General features: G+C 45.3%; 1 protein-coding gene across 2 annotated transcripts in view; it reads right to left on the reverse strand.

Annotated features, from left to right (window-relative positions):
- Positions 1-1,112: 1,112 nt before the first annotated feature.
- ELMO3 (engulfment and cell motility 3) overlaps positions 1,113-26,255 on the reverse strand; it is a 29,274-nt gene continuing 4,131 nt past the window's right edge. The window contains exons 4-21 of one of the 2 annotated variants that reach the window (XM_026719042.2): positions 25,699-25,771; positions 25,350-25,400; positions 23,082-23,251; positions 22,169-22,268; positions 20,439-20,590; positions 19,006-19,084; positions 18,818-18,868; positions 17,949-18,071; positions 17,688-17,819; positions 16,012-16,116; positions 15,124-15,232; positions 13,867-14,003; positions 11,721-11,884; positions 9,503-9,615; positions 8,828-8,932; positions 8,213-8,295; positions 6,988-7,065; positions 1,113-6,002 (exon numbers count right to left, since the gene is read on the reverse strand). In XM_026719042.2, coding sequence (XP_026574827.2) covers positions 5,790-6,002; positions 6,988-7,065; positions 8,213-8,295; positions 8,828-8,932; positions 9,503-9,615; positions 11,721-11,884; positions 13,867-14,003; positions 15,124-15,232; positions 16,012-16,116; positions 17,688-17,819; positions 17,949-18,071; positions 18,818-18,868; positions 19,006-19,084; positions 20,439-20,590; positions 22,169-22,268; positions 23,082-23,251; positions 25,350-25,400; positions 25,699-25,771 — 2,038 coding nt within the window. In that variant the 3' untranslated portion in view covers positions 1,113-5,789. Of the gene's footprint in view, positions 6,003-6,987; positions 7,066-8,212; positions 8,296-8,827; positions 8,933-9,502; positions 9,616-11,720; positions 11,885-13,866; positions 14,004-15,123; positions 15,233-16,011; positions 16,117-17,687; positions 17,820-17,948; positions 18,072-18,817; positions 18,869-19,005; positions 19,085-20,438; positions 20,591-22,168; positions 22,360-23,081; positions 23,252-25,349; positions 25,401-25,698; positions 25,772-26,255 lie in introns of those variants that run through there. The other variant, XM_087940594.1, reaches the window with a different exon arrangement.

The raw sequence follows: 26,255 nt of genomic DNA on the forward strand, positions 1-26,255 counted from the left end.
CGACAGTTAAAACGAAAAGGCCCACCACATAACAGCCCGCCGCCACAAAAATAAGAAGGGAAATTGTGAATCCTATCATAAACGGTCTCTGTCACATATCGGCCGGAGTTTTAATGACCACTGCAACTTTAAAAGCCTTTTCTTTTTAATGAACATTTGGGGGGGTCTAGCTAAGAAGGTGCACCAAAAGATGTGTGAGCTTGATTCTGTACCGATCAAACAGTCCTGAATTAGGTACTCTGCTTAGCAAGCAGCTGTTTGTGTGAGCCGCTGTTATTCTACTGGCTACAGTAAAGAGATTTCAGTGTTTTGATCTAGGAGGTAAATCTATCCAAAACTGATTACAAAATAGGATGGTCCCACGTGCCCTATTATTGAAGTAATATCCCAACAGCACCTAATATGGTGCATAAAATGAATTAAGATTTAACTTTCTGCTTTAAATCTCCAAAATCTTACGATGATCTAATGGAAAACGTCAGCATTGAGCAGAGAACGGTCTTCTGATTTCAACCATTTTGATCTTCATGCTTGCAAGGCTTGCTTTACCTATTTGCTAGATATCTTCCTACAGATGACTTATTGATTCCTGGTAAAGATAACTTCAAGGACGCGGTGGCTCAGTGGCTAAGATGCTGAGCTTGTTGATCAGAAAGGTCAGCAGTTCGGCGGTTCGAATCCCTAGCGCTGCTAACAGAGTGAGCTCCCGTCCCTGGTCCCAGCTTCTGTCAACCTAGCCAGTTCGAAAGCATGTAAAAATGCAAGTAGAAAAACAGGCACCACTTTGGTGGGAAGGGAACGGCGTTCCATGCGCCTTCGGCGTTTAGTCATGCTGGCCAGTTGGTGGGATTCAAAAATTTTTACTACTGGTTCTATGGGTGTGACTTGGTGGGCGCGGCAGGAAAAGGATACTGTAAAATCTCCATTCCCTCTCCACTCCTGGGGAAAGGATACTGCAAAATCCCATTTTCTGACTGGGGGGTGGGGGTGGGTGGTGGGTGGGAGGAAGGTCAAACTTCTCACTGGGTTTTGCCTCCATCTATAAAAGTTAAAGACATCCGGTTTCCGTGCTCTGTACAGGAACTATATGCAATCAAACAAAGCCATAAAGGTAGTTCTTCCTCTCATTTTTTTTAATGATTAATGGCTTCTATGCACAAGGTAGTACCACAGTGAATTTGTTACAGTAGAATCATCTGGGCAGGAAGAAAAGTGGGGAATGCCCAGGAACCCCTTTCCGGCAGTTTACAGGTAATCCTTGACTTACAACAATTCATTGATTGATCATTCTAAGTTACGACAGCACTGAAAAAGGTGACTTACGTCCATTTTTCACACTTAATGACCACTGCAGCTTCCCCAAGAACACGTGATCAAAATGTGGATGCTTGGCAGATGTATTTATGACGATTGCAGTGTCCCTTCTTGTGACTTTCTGACAAGCGAAGAGAATGGGAAGACTCCATTTAACAAGCTGTTAACTAACTTAGCAAGTGCTAAGATCCACTTAACATCTTTTGGCAAGAAAGGTCACAAAGGGCTAACACTCACTTAAACGTTTCCCTTAGCAACAGACATTTTGGGCTCGGTTGTGGTCGTAAGTCAAGGACTACCTGCCTTGAAGCAGACAAGGTTCGTTCTTAACCTATGAAGAGTTTTCACGGTGCAACACTAAATTGTACGCTTAGAGCTACAAGGGAGGGGTGGGGGGAAATGAAATTTCTGATCCAGTGCAATGAACTCCACATGTGTTGTGGGGTGACAGGGGGGGAAATATCTCTGGGACACAAACACCGAATGCACACAAAAGAACTGTCACATTTCCTTTCAAAATAGCTAAGAGAGACGAAGGAAGGAACGATCAAAAGAAGCCTTTCCCTTAGTCACAATCCCGTCCTTTACAGAGTGACGCCGAAGAGCCTTCGCCCTTGGTCAGTTAAAGAGGGAAAGCTCCAATCCTTGGCACATCAAGGAAATCTTAGGTTCAGGCTGAGCTTCACAAACTGTCTTGCTCAGAGGTGGGTAGCTAAAAGCAACCTGTGGACTTCAACTCCAACTTGACACAATCGCAGTGTTCGTTCCAGTATCTCAGGGGTTTCCAGAAGAGAAGAGGGAGTCAAGCTATTCTCCAAACAAAGGAAACCGTGAGGACATCAGATGTCCAAAACTGAGTGACAAGGTCAGAATAGGATACTAGTTGGCAGTTACGGAGTTACAGATCTGGACGTATGTGGCATGGAAGGCAGCGTACAAATGAGATTTTCTCATCGTCTCCTTCCAAAACAACCCGTAAACATTTTCAATCCAAAAATAACACTTGCAGTTAGCCCTGAAACAAACAGGAAAAAAAAAAATCTAACTTACGGATAACAAAACTTGATGGAAAAAAAAGGAGAGTTTAAATTTGGGAGGTGACTTAAGAAAGGCTGTGCTTCTATCTGACTTGCTGATTTGTTCAGCCTGATTTTCTATAAAACATATAAAGAATGGTTGCAGGAATTGGGTGTATCTACTTTAATGAAAAGGACTAAGGGAGACATGATAGCCAGGAGTGGGATTCAAATTTTTTAACAACCGGTTCTGTGGGCATGGCTTAATTGGTGGGCGTGGCTTGGTGGTCATGTTATTGGTGGGGTGTGGCCAACTCAATATCACTCACATCGAGGCACGCATCTCCTCACATGGCCTATCATAACTGTGGAGATGCTGCAACAGCCATTAAGTGTGAATAATGGTCATAAGTCACTTTTTTCAGTGCCATTGTAACTTTGAATGGTCACTCCACACAAGCAAAGTACCAGCAAAGGAGAGGAAAAAAACTCCAGAGAAATTCCAGAGACAGGAAGTCTAGTCCTGCCAAGAATGTAATAAGGGTCAACGGAAAGGCAGTTTCTGTAAGCAACACCAGATGGTTTCCTTCCTGCCTTCCTTACAGGATTAGGCCAGTAATTTCTTCTAACAACCGGTTCTCCGAACTGCTTAGAATGTTAACAACCGGTTCTAGCGAATAGGTGCAAACTGGTAGAATCCCATCCCTGATGATAGCAGTCTTCCAGTATTTGAGGGGCTACCACAAAAAAGGAGTCAAGCTATTCTCCAAAATACCCAAAGGCAGGACAAGAAACCATGGATGGAAACTAATCAAGGAGAGAAGCAACTTAGAACTAAGGAGAAATTTCCTGACAGTTAGAACAATTAATCAGTGGAACAAGTGGCCTCCAGAAGTTGTAAATGCCCCAACATTAAAAGTTTTTAATGAAGAGACTGAACAACCATTTGTCTGAAATGCGATAGGGTTTTCTGACTGAGCAAGGGGTTGGACTAGAAGACCTTCAAGGTCCCTTCCAACTCTTTTATTTTAATTCTAACTTCAGATGCCCCCGGAGTTCTGGGAGTTGAAGTCCACAGGTCTTAAAGCTGCATAGTTGACCACACCTGATCTGGTTTAATCCCTGATGTGATACAAAGCGAACTTCTCATTCCCCACTCTTCCCTTTTAAGATCCCAAAAAGGATCTCTACTTAGTTGAGGCACAGAACATAGTGGTCAAGTGAATAAGGAAAAGCAACTTTTTAAAAAAAAAATGGCATATCCAGAATCCCAACTATGGTTGGGGCAGAATCAAGACCATTGATAACCATGGTTCAAAAGCAACAGTACTGACCATTAAGTACCATTAAGTATTCCGTATCCTAAAAGGATGTTCTTGGAAGAGAGAATGTCAGAAATCTCTCCCCGGTACCGTACACCGTACTTGCAAATTATCACGAGTAAAAAGCCAAAAATTAAATGCATCCCTTAAAGCTAATTGTGCTCCTGGTTTGAACAAATCATCTCCCTTTGCCTGGGGAGATTGGAGCCACGACTGCCTTGCCTCCTATCCTTATAGAGAAAGAGAGGGGGGCAGAGTGTAAAGTGCGAAACGTACCAAAAAGGAAAGTATTTGACAGCATTGAAACCGCACAAGCTTAGGAGGGGGTGCAGGAGAGACCAATTGCCTGAGGGAGCACCCCAGTTCTTGTGTAATTCCCATGGAAGTGTAACTCCAAACAAACCCTTGGGGAGGGAGGAAACACAGCTAGGAGAGAGAATTCAGAAACCCATTTGTGAACCTGAAGCCAGCTTAAAGCTTGCTGTTCCTCCAATAAAGCCCTTAGAAGCTTTATGGCTTCAGGCTATTGAAGCCAACGGCCAGTCTTATTTGCACTGGAATTAAGATCAAAGCTTGATGATAAATAGGACTTTCTGCCTGAAGCCACCAGCCCTTTCCCTCAGCTTCCACACAGGCACAACTGGGATTGTTAGCTTGTACAGTATTGCAAAAGCTAAGGTGGTTGCGTGGTTGAGGCGGGCTGTGGCATTATAATAGTGTCCGAAGTGTTGTTGGGAAAACGGTAATCTCTGTGGCGGCTCTTCATAGTAGGACAATGCTAAACATTGCGGGATGAGGTCCCTCCAGAATACGAGCCAACCTGGGTGGCAGGCAAATTCCCTGGTGGGTTTTTGTTTTGCTTTTGGTGTAGGTGTGTGCGTCTTTGTGTGTTTTCTTACAGGTAATTTTCGAACAGCAGTTACAAATGCTAGCTCCTAGACACAAATACTGCGGTGAGCGGGCGGCTGTTGAGTTCTCTGTTCCCCTTTTCAAAGTGCTCACTTTCTATTCGTAAGGCCTCTTTGCCAATCTTTATCTTTTTCCCGCGCAAAGCTATTCCCATTGCAGATTTTTGATAGCGCCTCGGTTGGAAGGAAGCCACAAAAATGGTGCACCCGGGAGCGTGACTTCAAAGAACTGATTTTCTAGAATTTTCTTTACAAACAAACACACACGCACGCACGCACACTCCACCAAGGCTCGGTTGGGAAGGCTGTGAACCAAACCACAAGCTGCCCCAACTCCTTCCTCCTTGGCCTCGCTTCATTTGCTGCGATGTCTGAATGAGGCAATTTGTGGTCACCGCTTATCTTCAAACTTTGCTTTTGACCGGATTGGTTACCGTGTGGTTTTCCTGGCATTGGTGTAACTGTAAATGCTACTTGGGTAAAAGGTGACCACAGAAGAAGCAATTGGAACAACGTGGGATGAAAGCAGGGGATTCTGTGCCACATTTCTCGATCTGGCTTTCCGGGTGATCCTGGTGTGGTTTGCCGGCAGCAGGTGCGGACGGCTGAGGTCTCGGAGAGCGAGGACTCGGATGTGATGCAGGGATGGGGCCAGGACCATCAGGGCGTAGAATGCTGCTTTCGGAGTTTGTGGAGGCTGGCAGCAGTGATGAAGAGGCCCCCGAGGAGCCTGTTCCCAGTGTGCATACGCTCACAGGGCTGCTCGAAGGAAACAGCAGCTGCAGCAGCACGGGCGACTCAGGAGTAAGGCTGCAAGATAACGGGCCCTTCCTTAAGAGATAAAAGCCAGCTGAGAAACCGGAGTTCTTTGCAGGAAGCAAAGAAGATTTTGTACTCAAGCCTTCTGGACGTTTGGAGTTATCTTGGTTGGTGTTTGGAGACTCTTTGTGTTTGAAATATTTCTTGGAAACTTTATCTAGTGTTCTTGGCAGCCTTGCACCCCCTCGGCAAGGCTCATTCTTATCAGAGACAATTAGCTTGAGGCTTTTAACCATGAAGGAACGGAATTCGTGAAGAATCATTAAAAAAGTTTTGCTGTTACCTCTGTTTCGTGTTTGTTTCCTTGGAACAAGGTTTGGGTCAGAATAGATCCAAGCCCGTGAATTTATAGAGCGGTGTGCAGACCCTGTTTTAGGTGGGTGGGGAGCCCTGTGTGCTAAGGACAGGCCTTACTGTTCGATATGGGTAAAGTCGTAGCAGAAATTTAAGTTGCTGGGAGGCTTTGGGATGTCGGGTGGGGCATCCGGAATGGTAATGTTCTCCAGATCCAAGAGTCGCAATTTGAGCTCCATAGACAGCAAGATATCCAGGTCGGTCTGCATCCTTTCGCTGATCATCTCCCGGCCGAGAAGCACATTCAGCCCATCAGTCCACAAGCAGAACTGAGGAAGAGAGGATGCATTTCATCAGAAGTGACGAAAACACACTGAAGGAGAGCAAGACTTAAAACACAGGCAAGCTTTGTTTTAAACCTGGGCTACAGCAGCCGGACTCACACAACCCACTGTTTACCACGTTTAATCATCCTGCCAAGGGCTCGACTATACCAGGCAAATCGTCATCAGCAAGTTCCGTATTATACCAAAGTAAAACCAGCCAAGCGTGGCCTCATGCCAGATGCAAAACCTAGTTAGACAAGAGCAGACTTGAGACTTTCAAGAAGATATTGGACTGCCATTTGTCAGTAATGGTGTAGGGTCTCCCTCTTGGGCAGGGGGTTGGACTAGATGACCTACAAGGTCCCTTCCAACTCGGATTATCTATTTATCAGAAACCAGAACATATCTTAAAAAAAAAAAAAAGCAAAGCTGAGAAGATGCAATTTTCAGCAAACTGATAGAATTGAACACTTTCCTATACGATTAACTTACCTCCGCAGTCTTCTCTTGACTCAATGTTCCCAAAACACAAATATTTTGAACTAGGTTGATTTTATAGTATTGTATTTATATTATTATAAATTACAGAGTTTTATCTTTTAATGTGTAAGCCACCCAGAGTTACCATGTGGCAAGGTAGACAGATAATAAATTTTACAAATAAATAAATAAACAAATAAAATTCCCAACTCTTTGTAAGGTCAAAGTTGACTTGTTTTCCAAAGTTTGTAACATCACAAAACTAACTGCAAGACCGAGCTTACCAGAAGGTTTATGCTTATCAGCCTCTTATTTCAGGTGCAGACAGAATGTCCCAAAGTTATTTCCATATTAGGCATAGAGCAGAGGTCTTTCTCTGGCTGGAGGATTCTGGGAGTTGAAGTCCACAAGTCTTAAAGTTGCCAAACTTGGGGACCCCTGTCACAGAGAATCTGGGGGAACTCTTTATAACCCAGCTGGGATGCTCCGTTTCCCTGCAGTGACTCACCTCATAACGTGTTGAGGCGATGAAATTCAGGTGCTCTCCAACGTCGTAACTTATGGAAAATGCCAGGTCGAGAAGATCCTGAGGGGAGGGAAATAAGTGTTTTAGGACAGGAAGCAGGATGGTTAATGGAAGAACCGTTGCTGGCAGAATGAATTGGGGTTGTTTTCTTAGGGTATGGCAGGAACTCATAGACATCATCTTAGTATGTTGCGAGTACCACGTGCCATATATAAGGTCTTTAGGGTCTATTTTAGTATCTGTGGTTGACCCAGATTTAGAATATTCGTTCATCATAGGGCCGGTTTAACTTCTAGGTTGATTTACAGGTGGGATCAGCAGGAAACCATATAAAGCTACGTCTCCTGCTCTTTCAGGGTTGGCTGGGGTCCTTTCCCTGACCTCTGAGAGCTGTATCAATGTGCTCTTTCCTGCTGATGAGAAAGGAAGCGCATCCTTCCAGCCAATACAGTGTGTCAAACCCTATCTGGGGGCAGACATACTGGCTGTGTCCTATTTGGCTTCTGCAGTTCAGAGCCTGAGGCTCATTACCAACTCCTTCAACTTACAGGAACACTAAAGGTGCTTTTTCAGGACACAACTGGACTTCCTTTGTTTTGCCTTGAAGTCGCTTCACTTCTCATCCAAGAAGCTTCATCAGTTCCGGTTCAGCTTTGTCAGCCACAAAATTAGAAGCCCCGCCCCTTTGTAAATCATTGATATCCTCCTAGAATATAATCATCCAAGAAGTTTCCTTGGGTTTTGTTTCCTTGGCTTCTTCAGTTCGGAAGCTTCTTGGATGAGAAGTGAAACGTCTTCAAGGAAAAACAAAGCAAGTTCAGTTGCCTCTTGAAAAATATATATTTGGGACAACCATGACCTGGATGACTGAGAATCTCCGTAGATACTAAAGAACGAGCAAAGCCTTGCTGCTCTGTTATTTATTCATGACGGTTACTTATCCACCTTCCCTTCACCAAAAAGAAAAAAACTACCAGGGGCAAAAATCAAACAACAGTAGCAACAAACATCACAGTCACCCTCAACCCCAAGCTAAGCCAATGACCTTGGTCTAGAAAGGGATGCGATCCAGTGGCTGCAAGCTCTCTGAAGTGTCCAGCAACTGTCACACCTGTAGAGCCAACTTTTCAATCTTTTGGGGAGGGGAAGGGTGCAAGAGAGTGAAGTAGAGGAGATTCTGCCAGCACAGGTGAGATATTGGCCCTACCTTATTCTGCTTGCCTGAACTCTTTTCCTTGGTGTGGGGGCATTCCCGGCCCACCAGCAACGCTTTCATGTCAGTCACAGAAACTGGAGAGAAAAGTAATTTGCAGATTAAAGCTTTACCGAGATCGAAGAAGATTCCACAATGCGAAACATGACGGCCTCAAAGCTAAGAAAGCCATGAGATTGAGACAGATGTTGTGGCTGCTTTCAAGGTTGACTCAGCCTTCCATCCTTCCAAGGTTGGTAAAATGAGGACCCAAATTGTTGGGGGAAATATGTTTACTCCGTAATCCGCTAAGAAAGGGCTTTAAAGCACTGTAAAGCGGTATATAAGTCTTAGGGGCTATTGCTTTCCAACAGGAAACAATCAAATCCATTAAAATCAAAACAACAACAAAAAATAGCTAAATTGGCCAGCCAGATAGAATCATAAGGCTGGATAAGGACAAGATCTTAAATCAGGAAAGCATTCGTGAGCAAACTTAGCGCCCTAATCTTTCCACCCGTCCCTTCCTCTTTGTGGGTGCCATAGTTGGAAAGCAAGTGGCCTCGCTAACCGTCCTGGGAGTAAAGGTGAGATAAATAAGCCTACAAAAGATGGGGAATTGTCACGCACCTTTCTCCTGCAGGCTCTCTATTGGTGGGTTTTCGACACCTTCTTCGACATCTCCATAATGGAGAAATTTATGGTTGGGAGAAAGGCGGCAGTACCAGAGCTTATCTGCCAAAGAGAAGGAAAAACACTCAAAGTACCCAATAACACGTCTGGTGTAATAGATTTTCTCCATCTTTCAATGCCAACAGTTCCCGCCATATTGTCTTCCCTCCCGCCGCCTTTCCTAGCAGTCAGTATTCGTGATGTGACGAACTCCAAATTGTTCATGTTTCTCTGCTCCCTGGGGCGTTTTAAGGGTTTAGAAATCAAGTATTTTCAAATCTGGCAGTTGATCTGGGAAAGGAATGGGGATCTTTGAGGCCAAGAGAGATCTACAGGCAGCCCTCGAGTTTAGTGACTGTTCCAAGCTACAACGGCACTGAAAAAAGTGACTCTTCGACCCTTTGACTGTTTGACTTAATGAACCAGTCTTGCAGAACTGAGGTGAGCCCTTTGAATTAGTTCAGAAGCACAAAACCACGAGTACTAACACAACCTCAACTGTAAGGTTACGGGAACAGAATCTCGCAAGCCTCAAAGCACTTACGCCCTCCTTTCCTTTCCTTTCCTTGGTCATATTCAAGGCACAGGTTTCTTCTCCGCGCACCCCCTCAGACCCGAGGACTTGTGCTTTACCTTGCCGACGGCGGCTACTAATTTTGCGAAAAAGCGTCCCTTCACAAAGATGCAGGAGTCTCTGCTGCTGGATTAACTTGATGAGTTCAGGTTTCAGCCGCTCCTTCAATTCCCTGGAGCAGAAAATGGAGCACAGCTTTTCGTAACGTGGGCTAGGTCAGGGGTCGCCAACTTTTTGAACCTCGGGGACCACCAGACTCATAATTTTAAATCCCACAGACCAGAGATCATGGGAAAATCCCCCAAAAAAGTCTGCAGGAAAATTCCCCACCCTGTTTTCCTACCAATCGATATCGTCTCCAGCTCCATTCCCAGGGGGAGAGAGAGAGACTTTTGGCTTCATGCAAGGAAAGCAGCAGAAGCAGCAGAAGTCTTTCTTTCTCTCCCCCAAACTCTGCCAGAAATGAGTCTTTGTGCGACTTGTCACACTAGTGCAGCCTCTTAGAGCAGGATGCCTTGCAGGGTCCCAAAGACTCGTCTCTGGCAGAGTTTGGGGGAGAGAAAGAAAGACTTTGGCTGCTTTCCTTGCGTGCAGCCAAAAGCAGAAGAAGAAAGAAGCAGAATGAAGCAGCCCAGTGGCCAGGCCAGGCGTGTGGGGCAAATGGGGCAAGTTCCCCCTCTCCACCCTTTCCCCCCTCCCCTCACTCCCTCATATTGTTCACGATGTGAGTGATGCAAGCCTTGTTTTCCTGCGGGCCATGTGGATGGCGCAGCCTTGTGTTCCCACGTAGCCTGTATTAGTTGCTTTGGGGGTAACATTTCTCTGTGGACCACCAAAATTTTCTCGCGGAACACCAGTGGTCCCTGGCCCACTGGTTGGCGACCACTGGGCTAAGTGACTGTCAGCTGCCACCCTACGCTTGCTTGTGATTCACTGCTGTGCAATGCAGGGTGGAATGCTTGGGGAAATGAAAGTAAGAGCTTTATCTCCTTGAGACGCTGCACCCAGATGGAAAAAGGAGGGAGCTGCATACCAAATAGTGTTATGAAGTCATTTTGCCCGAAACTGACTGGTGATGCTGGGATGAGCAATGAGTAACAGTTAAGGGAGGGGAAAAGTAGAAATTAAGGATTTGGGTGTGTGATTCTCAGTTCTGGCTTTGCAATACTGCAATACGCTCACTCTCTAATAAACTATGCTTTTCTCAACAAATAGAGCCCAAGGATCATTTCAATTTAGAGGTTTAAGTTGTGGCAAGTCCAACAGTAACCTTCCAATGGCATTATAATTTTTTTTTTACCCTGAAGGACATTTTTTAAAACTAGTATCCCAGGTAAAGTAGAGCTCAACTCTCAGTTTTCAGAATTAGCATGGCCACGAAGAGTGAGAGTCTTTGCCCTTGGTGCCAAGAAACAAAAAGGAAAACAACATTCTTGTTCCTTGGGAAGGCAGCCATCTTGTTTTTCCAAGCACATTATTATTTCTAACATTTTTACCTCATCTTAACATCCCATCTTTCAGCTCAACCTAGACACTCTATGAGCTTACTTTTTAAAGTAAACATCACAAAGAAAAAAACACGAATACAGATGATTAAAAATGAATCCATTAGAATGCAAATTGTAATGGGATACCATATTTCTAGAACCCGGCTCTCTCTCTCTCTCTCTGTGTGTATGTGTGTGTGTGTTATATATATATATATATTCTTATATATATCCTTACTAAGAAAGTATTTTTTGAAATGACCATCAGAGCATTAGTATTTCCTATATTATTATTATTTATACTCTCTGATGCTAAGGAGTTCTACTCCCCCTTCCCACCTGAAAAGAAATCTGTTCCAAATGCAAAACACAAGCAGAGGAGAGGAGTTTCAGTTTCACAGCAGCAAGCAGCTTTAGTACAGAACAGTTGAGCTAAGCCACGCCCAGGCTCCTTGATGTCTCCTTGCTCACACAGCAAATACTTCTTCAGTTTCCAAATGGCCCTCAACTCTCTCACACACTGACAGGACGCTAGCCAGATGAATACCGATGAATGCTGGTAGGCAGAGGCAGAATTTTTTTTCTTCTTATTTTTCTCCCCCAAAACTAAGCCTGACCACATAGTTTTCGTAGCGAAGCAGGGGTATCCAGCTAGTACTTGAATAGACTCAGTCCTCCGTGTTCTAGGGAGATGTGTGGGTGTCTTTCTCCCCCCGTCCCCTCCTCTTGCACAGGCACACACACTCACACAATCACTATCAGAGATAGAGTTGGAGGCCTCCTTACTCACAAGACAGGGACAGGTAGAATCTCCTCTTGATGCATGCGCTCTGTCTGCCGGAGACGCAGGATCTCACTATAGTTGAGGATGTTCACTCGGCCCTTGAAGAGCTCCAGCGAAGTAGGCTTCACGGCCAGGGTTCGGGTGATTTGCTCCCGAACCACTTGCATCACCTGGAGGAAGATCCAGAGAGTTACCTGCACAGGTGGGTCTTTTACACCTCCATCTCTCATAACAAAAAAGTCAATTGGATGGACAATAGTAGGCTATACTGCCATTACCCTTCTCGTTTGCCATCTCTCCTCGTACCTTCTCCTATTGGTATCTTATGATTTATCACTTGTTGTTTGTTTCTCCTGATTAATGATTATAACTATGATTTATGATTTATTACCTATTGTAATGACCTGGGGCATGGCACAAAGGAAACACAGTGTTGTGGTTAGCCGGCAGCAGGTGCGGACGGTGGAGGAGAGCGAGGACTCGGATGAGAGGCCAGGACCATCAGGGAGTGGACTGCTGCCTTCAGGGATTGTGGGGGCTGGCAGCAGTGATGAGGAGGTTCCTGAGGAGCCTGTGCCAGGTGCGCATGAGCGCAGGATGATTCGTAGAAGAGAACAGCTGGAGCAGCACAGGTGACTCGGGAGTAAGGATGCAACGTAATGGCCCCTCCCTCCAGGGAATATAAGCCTGGTTTCAAAAGGTTTTTGCCTTTGCAGAAGGCAAAAATGGTCTAAGGAGCCAGCATTGTATGTAGGGACTCCAGCTTATCTGAAGAATTGTGTCAAGGCTTTTTTGGTTGGATTAATTAGCTTCAACCCATCTTTTATCTACAAAGAAGTTTATTTGTAGATTAAAGCTGTGAAGATTTGAGTTGCTGAGTTTGTTTGAGATTTTCTTGCAGGCAACAGAGTTGGGTCAGATAATTTGTACGAGTCCCTTTATTAGCTCCATCCAGATAATTAGTACGAGTCCCTTTATTAGCTCCAACTTTCCCCCCAATATCCTGGTTACCTTCTGGGCTAGAGAAAAACTCTCCCAGGAACAACCTTTGACTGCAGAGAATCAAGTCAACAAAAACTAACTATAAGTCCAATCAAGGCAAAATGAGATGATTAGTCCGGCAGGGCAGGAGCAAGAATTCCAGACGTGAAGGCATGGCAATAACTCAACACGGTTGGGAAGACACCACGAACACAGATAACTAAAGTCAACACAAGATAAACTCACATTTTCTCCCAGCAGCTGCCGCACTCAGCATGCATTTCTTTTAAACTCTCTTCCCAGCTGTGGCTAATGAAGGGAATCAGGGCCCTTTCCTCCCCTGTAAGCCACACAACCCACGTTGCTCTCTTCTCCGTTTCTCCCTGTGTGCCCTAGGATGAAAAGGGGGTGGGCCTGGGTCTTCCTCTGAACTCTCTCTCCCTTGTCCTACCTCTCCCTGCTCTGCCCAGCCAGACTTTGCCCTTCCCCAGTTTCCTCCACAGCCAACGGAGCCACACTCCCGCTCTCTATCAGCTGTTCATCTTCCGGATTCAGACTCCAACAGAGGCATGACACTTATCATTTTGTTTGCATGTACACTGAGAGCTTCTGCACTGGAGACACATTCCTTGTTTGTCCAATCACAGTTGGCCAATAAAGAATTATGTTCTGTTCTGTTCCTATTCCTATTCTATCCAAAACTAAATTGGAGCCAATTGAGATGGGTGGCTATAGAAATTGCATGCATGCATTCATGAATGAATGAATTATCTTTCAATGAGGCAAAGATAGATGGATGAATGAATGAATGAATGAATGAATATCTTTCAATCATGCAAATGATGGGTCAAAGATGAATGGATGGATGGATGGATGAATGAATGTTGTAGATCCTTCCAACATGCAAATGATGGGGCAAAGATTGCCGTGGGTGGGTGAGCTTTGGGTGGAGAAGACTGTATTTAATCTGAGGAGATCAGGCAGAGGCCCCAATGAATGCCATTATTCTACCACCCCTCCCTTTCAGCCCAGTTCAGATTGACATCCAACACAACTTTAAAAAAAAAGTAAAGAAACACATTCAGTCCCCTGTACTGAAAACTGTGCAGCTCAAAAACGTGTCAGCCAAATGATCCCTTTTGGAGCTCACAGCAATCCATCTGGGACTTACCTTGTCAAAATCCTCTTGAGTAGCTCGCATCTCCTTCCAGGTCTTATTCAACAGCTGGATGCAAATACAGAAAACCTCCTCAAAGAAGTGTTCTTGGCCAAAGAACATGGGGTAGAAGGCCTGGGCTGTCTCTGAGCCTGCAACAAGTGAATAAGCACAAAGCTTGAACAGGCTGTGGCGACGCAGTGGTCAGAATGCAGAATTGCAGGCTAACATGCTGCCGACTGCCAACAGTTTGATCCTGACTGGCTCAAGGTTGACTCTGCCTTCCATGCATCCCGGGTCCAATAAAATAAGGATCCCGATGGTTGAGGACAATATGCTAATTCTGTAAACCGCTTAGAGAGGGCTGTAAAACACCACGAAGCGGTATATAAGTCTAGGTGCTATTGCTATGGCTGCCTTCTTTTACACAGACATCTGCTACTTGTTTCACCCCATGGTTTGTAATTTCAACAAATGATATAATTCAGAATGGGAGAAGTTCCTAAGAGGCCTGGAGGGGGTGTGCATAAGCACACCAATCGTGCCTACCGTCCCTGTCCTATTGTTTCTTTTTATTTTTCTTATAGGTATCTATCTCATGCATTCAAAACTATGTTTATTCTTATACCTGTATCTTTTAAGTGATTGACAAATCAAATAAATAAATAAAGTTATGTCTGCTACTGCTGTCCCGGAGGGAGAAGGAATCCAATTTGCAAAAGTCCTTACAAAAAATAACACGACAAAAGCTCATGTCAAAAAATGTAGTAGCTGAACTGTGACATAAAGCCGTTTTCAATTAAAAGGTGTAATTTTCAAAACAGATCAGTACATAAAGATGGAGAGCAGAGAAGACACACTTAGCTATTCAACTCTTACCAATTTACCCGTGCTTCTTCTCATTCCGAAATAACACCCAAAAACGCTAATAAATCCAAAATTAATTCCTGCACACCTCTATTTTATGCAGTACTCCAAGGAACAGGGTGACTTTCCTGAGATGAGAAATAGGAGACCTACTCATATTATCCCATCTGCTCTTGGCATACTGTAGAACAGGAGTTTCCAACCTTGGCAACTTTAAGACTTATGGACTTCAACTCCCAGAATTCCTCAGCCAGCACAGGTAGCCATCCCTTTAAAACTTATGGACTTCAACTCCCAGAATTCCTCAGCCAGCGCAGGTAGCCATCCGTTTAAGACTTGTGGACTTCAACTCCCAGAATTCCTCAGCCAACATTCTGGATGACTAGAAGCAAAGGGAATACTCACATGTCTCCCCTACATGAAGAATCTCACACAGTATAAAACAAAGTTGGATGCTGCTCCGAGCAAACGGGCATTCGTGTTTATCTTCTCGACTGCTGTTCTCCAGAATAAACTAAGAAAAAAGGGTCAATATTAGAACCTGCTGGATATCAAATGGCATGAAGACCAACCAAGGTCTTAAAATCTCAATCTACTCCATCAGGAAGTTTTCCCATTATCTCGAAACTGCAACTCCCAGAATTCCCAAGAGCAACACTCTGACTAGGAATTCTGGGAGTTTCGGTTCCAATACATTGGAGGATGTAAAAAGTTAAAGAAGACTAATGCTTAGGGCAGAGTAAAACAACAACAGCAGCAGACACACTATGAGGAAGTTGTGGTGGCGCAGTGGTTAGAATGCAGTATTGCAGGCTTTGTCCACAGCCAGGAGTTCGATCCTGACCAACTCATGGTTGACTTAGCTTTCCATCTTTCTGAAGTTGGTAAAATGAGAAGCCAGATTGTTGGGGGCAATAGGCTGATTCTGTAAACCACTTAAGAGAGTGTAAAACATTGTGAAGCAGTCTAAGTGCTACTGCAGGTTAACTCTGCCAACTGCCAGCAGTTCAATCCTGAGCGGCTCAAGGTTGACTCACCCTTCCAACCTCCCGAGGTGGGTAAAATGAGGACCCAGATTGTTGGGGGAAATAGGCTGATTCTGTAAACTGCTTAAATAGGGCTGTAAAGCACTACGAAGTGGTACAGAAGTCTAAGTGCCATTGCAATCGTTACTATGTGTACAAATCCTATTGAATGAATCCCAGAGCCTTCTTATTGTTAGAGAAGAAATCCAGCAAGCAAGCAGCACTCAGGCAAAGGAGCAGCCTTACCAGGAAAACATCTTTCTCTTACCCTGCTGTATACATTTGGGTAATGCCTGGAGAAATAAACCATGCTGTCCAGCGCAAGCAACCCTGGAGGAGTTCGGTGCAGATCCAACGCAGGGTTACTGTTATTCTGAAAGAGAAGGTTAGTCAGCAACATGAGAAAATTCATACAGGAGACAACTCACATTTCCGCGGTCTTGACATCAATAAACTCCACAACTGTCACAGGCGCAAATTATCAGGATTATCCGTTGGGCTCAAAGCACAGAAGAGTTTGTTATTGCTACCTAGACCCAAGAATCTAGTCAACTAAAGTTGACATCAGTAGTAAATTGGTGCTAGGTAAGGACTTGACTTAGGTCTCTTGTCGCAAAGCAATTACTCTAAACTGATGACATGTTTTACTCCACCCTCCAGTTCTGCCTCCTCTTCTACTACAACAGTACTTCAAAAAACATGTACTTAACTCATTGTAGCCCCACTCACTTTTGCACCAAAATATGTCCACCCTTGGTTATCACCTTGAGAACCCTTCACGGCATGAGTCCAGCCTACCTGAGGAACTGTCTCATCCCATGGGATTGGCCTGCCCACCTGTGCTGGCACAGGGGGCATGCTGCGAACCCCGACAGTCAAGGAATTTCGGCTGGCAGGCTCCAGAAAAGCCAATGGCTCCTACTCTTTGGAACATTGTACCCCTGCAAGGTGAGATCCACACCCACCCATTTGCTCTTTCGGAAGGACCTGAGGACTTGGCTCTGCCAGTGGCCTGGAGCCCCAGCTGGAGTGCATCACATTGGAGGTGGTTAACAGAGTAAGAGAAGATGCCACCATCCTCCGTGTGCATGTTGCACCCTTTTTCCCCCACCTTATAACTGCGTATTATTTCTTTTGCTGGCTTTTAATGTTTGTAAACCACTCTGAGTCCTCTCTAGGCAAAACGAGCAGCATATATATCAAAGAGGGAGGGAGGGAGGGAGGGAGGTGTTGTGGCCCACTGGCGGCTAGCGGAGCTGGCCGCAAAATCAGACAGTGAGAAGGTTGGGGAGGAACACGGGCCAGTCCTGGAGGCTGAGGAAGGCTCGGACAAGGGCTCTGCGTCAGAGGCAGAGATGGGGCCAGGGCAGTCTGGCAGTCATCAACTGCCTTCAGAAGTCGGACAGCAGTGAGGCAGGGAGCAGCTGGAGCCAGTTCCCAGCCTGCGCATGTGCACAGCTGCCAAAAGAAATGAGCAATTACAAACTAAGGGTCAACGTGGGTGTAAAGCCACAGGTGGACGATGACAGCCCACTCCCATAGGGATTAAAAGAGAAGCAAAAGGGGAGGGGACTTTTGCAGGAAGCAATTCGTTTGTTGCTGCAGTGTCTGCATCTCAGAGACTTTGTGCCAAGTCCTTCCTTGTCAGCACTGCGTTTGGAAATATTTACCGAGTAGCTTTCCAAGCTAGAGAAGGCCTGTGCTCCAAATTACACCCTTGAAAGACTGTTTGCCAGGCCTTTGGCTGAATGCGAACGCAAGAAATTCACCTTCGTTTAATAAAGGGGCTTTTGCTGGGACAAAGAGTCTGCTTAGAGCTTCGGGGGGAAGAAGCCTAGGTCAGTACATTAGGTAGGTCGGTAGATAAGTAGATCCTGGCTGGGCTCACCATGATAAGCCCCCTCCTGCTTCGAAGCAGCTTCGAAGAGTCCGAGCAGAACTCACCACAAAGCCCAGCTTGCGGAATTCTTTCGCGCAAAGCGAGTGTCGACGCTCGGTGTTATAGCTGCCAGCGGACGACTCGTTCTCAGACACAAAGGCAGCATGGCGCAAAGACTGGAGGAGATCCCGTTGTTCCTGCACATCAAAAGCAACCAGATTTCCTTGTTGGTGGAGGAGGAAGGCAATGGCCACCCAAGGCATCAATAAAACACACACACACACACACACACACACAGAAGAGGAACTCAAGACCAGGGAACAGACCTGAGAATAGGGATCCATGGGGGCCCTCATTCGACGCTCCAGAAGGTTGAGTGTGAGGGACTGCAGGACATAGAGGTAGTGAGCCATCTCATCCGCAATTGGGTCCGAAGCATGGACAATGTTCTGAAGAAGAGTCCAAGAGGGGCACAATATCACACTGACCCGTCATTCCCCTTCGGGAGCAAACATCTCACTTCCCAACGTGGGTTTCAGCAAGGATAAATGCGCCTGTCTACAGATCTGAAAGCGTTAAGCCCAGAAGCTGCAGTTTAGGCAGAGGTGGGTATTCATCAGGTTCTGACCAGTTCCGGAGAACCGATAGCGGAAAGTTTGAGTAGTTCGGAGAACCGGCAAGCGCCACCTCTGACTGGCCCCGCCCCCACCTAGTCTCCGCCTCCCGAGTCCCAGCTGATTGGCTGGGTCTTCTCTGGTTGCCCTGCACAGGAGAACGGAGCTGGAAAGTAGGTTGGTGGGGTGGGGTGGAGGAGGAAACGGGGATTTTACGGTATCCTTCCCCTGCCCCGCCCACAGAACCAGTAGTAAACAAATTGGAATCCCACCACTGACTGGGCCTGACCCCATCTATCCCCTGCCTCCCGAGTCCCAGCTGATTGGCTGGGTCTTCTTTGGTTGCCCTGAACAGGAGAGCAGAGCTGAAAAGCAGGTTAGTGGGGTGGAGGAGGAAACGGGGATTTTACAGTATCCTTCCCCTGCCACGCCCACAGAACCGGTAGCAAACATATTGGAATCCCGCCACTGACTGGTTAGGCTGGAGCAAAGAAAGCCTCTGAACGTTAGACCTGGCAGCCCAAGCTGTGAAGGAGCGAATAAATTCGGGGGAAGGAAACCGATGCCACTTCCATGCCCACCTTGTGGATAAATTGCCTGAGGTTCTTCTCCCCTAGGTAGTCCATCATATCCTAGAAATGGAAAGCAGGCGGTGAGACAACCCTACATTCTACCAGGCCCATCCTTCTCTTGCAGGTCGGATGGGCAGACTTATGCAAATATATATATATATATCCATCCCCGGTGTAAGTTCTAACATCTGCCTTACCCTTCTTTCTGCCTCGCCAGCGTTGAGGAGGAGAGCAATCAGAAGCGCCATAGCTTTGAGTTGCAGCTGCGTGTTCATTCTAATAGAAAAGGGGGGGTGGGGGGGAGCCAGAAATTAGACTCCATCTCATACCAGATGGATAAAGGCTCACATGGTCAGGACCCTGGGTGGGAGGTTAGCAAGTCCACGTTCGAGACCCAAGCGCTGCTGTGAGGTGGGATGAGCTCCCGTCCTTGGCTCCAGCTCCTGCTGGGGACATCAAAGACTCCCACCCGGGACAACGGTGATATCACTGGCTGATCCTTTCAACCTGGAAGCGCCGCAGTACTTCCAACATGAGGGCAATGCTACACCAGAAGCCTTGGATTTCTCCATAACCTCACCAAGGATCCTCACCAAGGATTCTCAGTGGGATCGCCGGGAGATTCCCCAACTTCCCAAGGTAGCAGGATGAAGTTGGGAGGGCCGTAACATCACCACCGCCCGCTTGAGAAAGGGATGATCAGCACACCACAGTTGGCAGGAATTCCAATTTGGGGGAATAGAACTCCCACAAATAAGTGTTGAGGAGGGTGGGTGGGGAACCCCACATCTGGGAGATTGCAACGATCACAAAACAACTGGGGGTGATTGACAGATGTTGATACACCATCAGCAATCTCTCTCTCTGCAGGCAGAATGGCTAGAACAGTGATGGTGAACCTTTCTGTTTTGGTATGCCAATAGCGCACTTGCGTGCCGGTACCCACAATGCAATGCGCCCCGCCCCGCCCCCACCGCACATGCAACACCTCGCCCTGTCCCCTTACCTGCACTGCACATGCGCACACCTCCCAGCTGATTTTAGGCCTGTTTGAGGCCGTTTTCGCCCTCCCAAGGCTTGAGGGAAGCCTCTGCAGCCTTGGGAGGCCGAAAAACAGGCCCTCCGGAAATACCGGAAGTGCCTGTTTTCAGCTCGGGCGGCCCTCCTGGAGGCTCGAGGGAGGCCTCAGGAGTCTCAGGAGGCTGAAAACAGGCCCATTTCGGCACTTCCAGAAGGCCCGTTTTTCGGCCTCCGGAGGCTGCAGAGGCTCTCCTTGAGCATTGGGAGGGTGAAAACGGCGTCAAACGGGCCAAAAATCAGCTGGGAGGCGCATACATGTGCAGTGCAGGTAAATTTGGTTGGGGCTCATGTGCCTGCACAAATGGCTCTGTGTGCCATCTGTGGCACGCATGCCATGGATGCGCCAGCACAGTGCTAGAGCATCACAGCCGCAACCTTAAAAAGCCGCATTCCGTTTTACAACACTTTTGGGGGGGTGTTCCCCCTTCTGCCAATAAACGAGAGCCGCTGCTGAGAAACAGCAGGGCCCTTTCCGAATCCCGTGGGTTGTGGGTTTCTTGGGAGGTTGGACTGCTGGAAAGCTGCTCCTTATGGCTCATCCTATGCTTACACTTGGAGGAGGGCAATGAGACGATCCAGAGTCACCTGTTGCTTGACCAGCTCAAAGAGAGCCCGACTGGTGGGCACCATGTTCTCCAAGATGGCCAGGGAGATCTGCTGGATGGAAGCATCCAAGGGACTGATATTGATGTAACTCACAATCTACAGCCAAAGAACAGATTTTCAGATCATTAGACAACTGACAGGGATCAACATCTCCGCTCACTTAATCGCTTGGGTTCTTTCCTCCTTTGCAACGACAAAGTTTTCTACCACGGCTGGCACTCAGTTGGTCAAATCCCTTGGGCAGTTTTTGTATAAACTTAAACAGGAAGCCATTTGACAAACAGTTGTGGAAAAATGGGTTATCTTGCTTTGAAGCCACCGCGGTCTCGATTCTTAAGCTTTTAGCAGCAACAGAGCCTGTGAAATTCTCAGCAAACTATATATATCATCTAGAAAATTAGATCGCTTGTGAAAATACACAATTTCCTTTTGGCTTCCGTTGAATTGACCCCATAAAATATCAAGTTAATCATTCCAGAACTTGACTAGGCACTCTGATCCTTGCTAAAGTAATGTTGGTAATCTTCTCTAGTCCTGGAAGTGGATCCAAGATATGCTGAGTGGATCCTTTAGCTGCCTGTGATCTTCCTGTGGGATTTTCCCACCACTCCCCATCTCAAATCTTTCTGTGTTTTGTGTCAGCCAAACTACACAACAGCCCTAATTCAAGGGGGATGGAATCGACACATAAGAGTAAATTGAAGTAAAATTCCTTGGCCTTTTTCAAATGGTATATAACATGACTTTAAAGTGCCCATTTTACACTGAAAGATAGAGCTTTTGAAAAAGCTTTCCTGTGCACCTTATTTTTACATGTTTACAGTGTTTTGTTTTTTTTCCAAAATGCTTAAGATTACAACTCACTTTGTAAACACCCCAGTGAGATTTGATTATTGGATAGATCAGACCGACAGATAGATGGATGTAGTCAGCCACTGTTCCCTAGATGTGGTTCAGATAGTCTTGAAAATCAATCTGATGTTTAAGAGAGAGGTTTTGTAATAACACTAACTTCCTCTTTGCTCATATTAAAAGAAAGAATAGGAAGAAAAGGGAAAAGGTGTGTGTGTGTGTGTGAGAGAGAGAGTGAGAGAGAGAGAGAGAGAGAGAGAGAGAGAGAGAGAGAGAGAGAGAGAGAGAGAAAGAAAGAAAGAAAGAAAGAAAGAAAGAAAGAAAGAAAGAAAGAAAGAAAGAAAGAAAGAAAGAAAGAAAAGGAAAAGGAAGGAAAGGAAGGAAGGAAGGAAGGAAGGAAGGAAGGAAGGAAGGAAGGAAGGAAGGAAGGAAAGAAAGAAAGAAAGAAAGAAAGAAAGAAAGAAAGAAAGAAAGAAAGAAAGAAAGAAAGAAAGAAAGAAGGAAAGAAAAGAAAGGAAGGAAGGAAGGAAGGAAGGAAGGAAGGAAGGAAGGAAGGAGAAAGAAAAAAGAAAGAAAGAAAGAAAGAAGAGAAAGAGAGAGAGAGAAGAGAGAGAAAGAAAAAGAAAGAAAGAAAGACAGACAGAAAAAGAAAGAAAGAAAGAAAAGAAAGAGCCTATGAACCCAAAATGAGATGTCTATGAAGTCCACATTGCCAACCTCGGTTTGCAACTCCACTAAATCCTGGCCATCTCCTGAAGAGAAACCTAGAACCCAGATGCTCTGACAATAGAACAAGACCCGCTTCAGGGTGAGGTCCCTTACCTTTTTGATGAAAGTGGGGCTGAGGGTCTCCCAGGAAACAAAATCATGTTCCATCAGCTCTACAAAGGCCTTCAGGGTATACGCCAGAATCTCCCCTGTACTGGAGTAACAGACAGCAAACAGGGTAAGAGCCAATGGGCGGGTGGAAGACTCAAACCCAGAAACCATAGGAAGGATGCATTTAGAGGAACCTAGGAGGAGAGAGAAGGAACAAAGAAGAAGAAGAAGAAAAAGGAAATGTCTCCATAAAAGCCAACGTCCCAGGGGGAAAAAAAAGGCCAAGCAAGCAGAAAGAGATGGGACAGATTATTCTAAGGAAAACCTCAAGGGCCACCACAATAATGTTGTTGAGAAACACCGGCTTGTTATATTTTAAGTGTGCACCCTTTGCATAACTCACTCTGGTCACAGTGGACGGTTGAATCCCTAAAAATTTACGATTATTAATTCATGAAGAGAAAACAGAGGAAAATCATGGAGAAGGAAGAGTTAAAACACACAAATTTAGCTAAACCCGTATGGATCGGTGCCTCCTTCCTGGGACTCAACTGGAGCAGAAGTTCACTGATCAGTAAGTATTACTGGCTGAAGGGGTCACCCCGGTGAACAATGGGGTCCCGCATGAAAATTGTGGGCAAAGCCAAACAAAAACCAAAACATTTTTTGGAGGGGAAATTTGCAAAGTGTTCTCCATGGTGGTAAGGCTTAAAAACAGCGGTGCTCTTAACATCGCAGTCATGTTCACGTTTCATTGGCAAATTGGCTCCAGGAATTGCATAAGGGCATTGTAGAAGACCACATTCCGTCCATATGCCATGGATGGTCTACCCCATAGCTACCTGAGGAGCTGCAGAAAAACATCCTTGGAAGAGATTAGAAGGAAACCTCGGGCCAAAAGCCTGAAGATACTCACTTATTATCTTCTTCCACAATCGAGAAGAGTTGATTCAGGCCATTTCTGCTAATAAACTCCTGCGCAAAGGCCACATCCCGGGACAGGCTGGCCAGCTTCTTCAAAGAATTGGTCTTCACGTCCACACTGTTGCTTTGAATGCCCCCATGCAGCTTTGCTGCCTCTTGATCCTGCAAAGAGATATTTGGGGGGGTCAAAGAGGGTGGCATAGCCACACTTGGAATATTGTTGCATTCAGTTCTGATCATGTTCTTGTCAGGATTCCAGCAATTGCTGTTTTATGGCACCGAGGGATAAAAAAAAAGCTAAGGCATATTTTATAAGGTTTCTAAAATAATGCATGCTATGGAAGAAGAGAGTGGTAGCTCGGTTCTTCCCACAGAATCAAAATCCTGGTTGATCCGATGACCAGCAATAGTTTTAATGCCAGTAAAATCATACTTATGCCAGAGGTGGTATTCAGCAGGTTCTGACCAGTTCTGGGGAACCGGTAGCAGAAACTGAGTAGTTTGGAAAACCAGCAAATACCGCCTCTGACTGGCTCCGCCCCCTCTATTCTCCGCCTCCCAAGTCCCAGCTGATTGGCTGGCTGTTCTTTCCTTGCCCTGCACAGGAGAACGGAACTGGAAAGCAGGTTAGTGGGGTGGGGAAGGAATGGGGATTTTGCAGTATCCTCCCCCTGCCACAGCCACCAAGTAACACCCATAGAACCAGTAGTAAAAAATTATGAATCCCACCACTGACTTAACCCCTCAGCAGAGCACAATCAAGGAAGGAAGATTCTTTAAATGAGTTTAAACAAGAAGAAATAAGCCTCCGATTACAAAAAAGCTTGAAAAGTGAGATGGGAATCCCCCAGCCCTCCTTTATTAGTGAGTTCCTTAAGTTCAGGTCTCCTCTGAAGCTTCTGAATTTCTTTTTCCCAATTTGTTTGCACATCCCTCGGGCTGAAAATCTCTGTGTGTGTGTGTGGTGATAAGTCCGTAGTAAGCTGACTTATCTGCTGATAGTTTCTACAGATCCTTTTCCTCTCTGTCTCAGCACAGCCTCTAGTTATATATATTTGCAACACATTTGGTGGAATAGTAGGAAGGCAGGTAAGTTTTGCATTTGCACCAAGGTGATTTCCTTCCCCCCACCAAAAAAAATAACTAAACGAAACCAAGAATTGACTCAAGCCAACAGTAAAAGTTACATTAACGCAATTGCTGCGAGTTCACATTTCGCAGATGTGTAAGGTGGGCAGATGTGTTCCCATTGAACATATCTGGAGGGGTCTAGATTGAGGAAAGCTTGTGTTAAAACCTCAAAAGGAACACAACTGCAGCCCATCTCAGTGCTGCTTCAATTATGTGCCTAGGATGGGCATAATAATATTTTGCTGCTAAGCACTGGAATCTTAAAACAGTAAGGACTGTAAAATTTAGCCAAAGTAGCAAGAACAAAAAGTAACTCAAAAGTATTGACATAAATAGATGGTAAAAATAGTAGCCAGGATGTGGGTGTTTTTTTGAAAAAAAAAAAACAGCTCTCAATCAAAAAGCGTTCTGTAGCAAGTCGGTGTTTATTTTCCTATGAATTTCCTCCAAGTAAGGAAGAAAGAAGCAGCTGGAATGAGTTAAGGGCCACTGTGATAAGAAATCAATGACCATTAACGTTCTCCATCCAGTCCTTAAAAATAAATAAATAACTGAAAATTGATGGAAGAAACTACATCATTTTACAATAAAAGCCTCATTTGAAAGTTTTCTATTTTTCTTTTTACGATGTCTTGCTCCGAGGTGGAGTCAGGGAGACTGAATGGAGCTAGAATTTATTGGCCAGATGCCCTTCCTGACATCTACACAGGGTTCACAGCAGATATTTTCTCTTTGTGCTCTGAGAGAGAAACATCTGTCTCTCCCTAGGATTGAACTCTCAACCTTCTGAGTGGGAGGCAAGCTCTTCACTTCTAGGCCAACGAGCAGCTCTGGAAGTATTTTATAACACAACCATATTTGCAGTTTCCCAAATTTGCCCAAATTAAAAAAAACGCATCACCATCCTAAGGATGTGCGTAAATTATCAAACTGGAATAGCCAACAGGATGTAAAGAGGTTATCTGGTTTTGTTCAAATGATTAGTCTGCAAGATTTGCAAGATGACAAAAGCCCAGTAAGAAAATAAGGGGAAAAGCATGCAGAAATCACATGCTTGGAATCTACAAAAGACATTGTCCTTGAGCAAAGACAAAATTCGGAATGCTTTCCTGTTTACATTGGGACCTACCGGAGCAGTGGTCAACTGCAGGATACTCCCATTCTTAATTTCTCCACGGTTCTGACAAAACAAGAAAACAATTGCACAATCAAAATCTCAAAACACTGAATAAAAGCAGCCAAAGATGAACTTGGAGAAGAAAAAGTTCAAAGCGATCTTCCAAATTTCTACCTTGCCAACATTTTAACTAGCCTTCTAGGAGAACTGAAAAATAAGAGGCAGAAAAAGTTGTTTTACTAATGGCAATCATTCAATGTTCATCTTTTTTTTTTTTTTTTTGGCCAGGCTATAATCATCCTTGCAGGCATTTTTTTTTTTTGCAGGTTGGTCTACTAAACTCTTTCTCAAATGCACTCACCAGTTCTGTGATGTAAGCTTGTTGGCCATCCACGTACTGCAGAGCATAGCGCTCGGAATTATTTAGGTTCCACCTATGTTAGAGACAGACAATTGGAATTTTGCCAGGGGGCAGAGATCCCTCCCAAAACTGGGGTATTTCCATCTCCCAGGAAAGAAACTGGACATTCAAGGAAATGTATTGTCTGAATCATGCAAATGTTTGCTACTCAACTAAGTTTTCTACAAAGTTTAATCAAACTCTGTGTTTATCTGAAAGGAACATGATTCCCAAAAAAGTGGGGGGGAAGGAAATTAGAGAGAAATTATACATGCCTATATTTGTTTTATATATATACACATACATACACACACACACACACACACACACACCCATCCTGGGGGAGTAAAATTCTGTGCAATAGCCAACTCAGCCTTTACCAGTTCTTGGAGATGTTTCCCCACCTCCATAAACATGTTGTTGCATGTGGCATACAAGGCCCAACCAGAAGTCACACTCCAAAAAGGAGAATGGTGAGGACAAAATAACTCTTCATACTAACTGGATTAAATACCAAT

The sequence above is a fragment of the Pseudonaja textilis genome, chromosome 11 (genome assembly GCF_049901715.1).
Source record: "Pseudonaja textilis isolate UNSWEBS1 chromosome 11, rPseTex1.2, whole genome shotgun sequence".
Classification (NCBI taxonomy): Eukaryota; Metazoa; Chordata; class Lepidosauria; order Squamata; family Elapidae; genus Pseudonaja; species Pseudonaja textilis.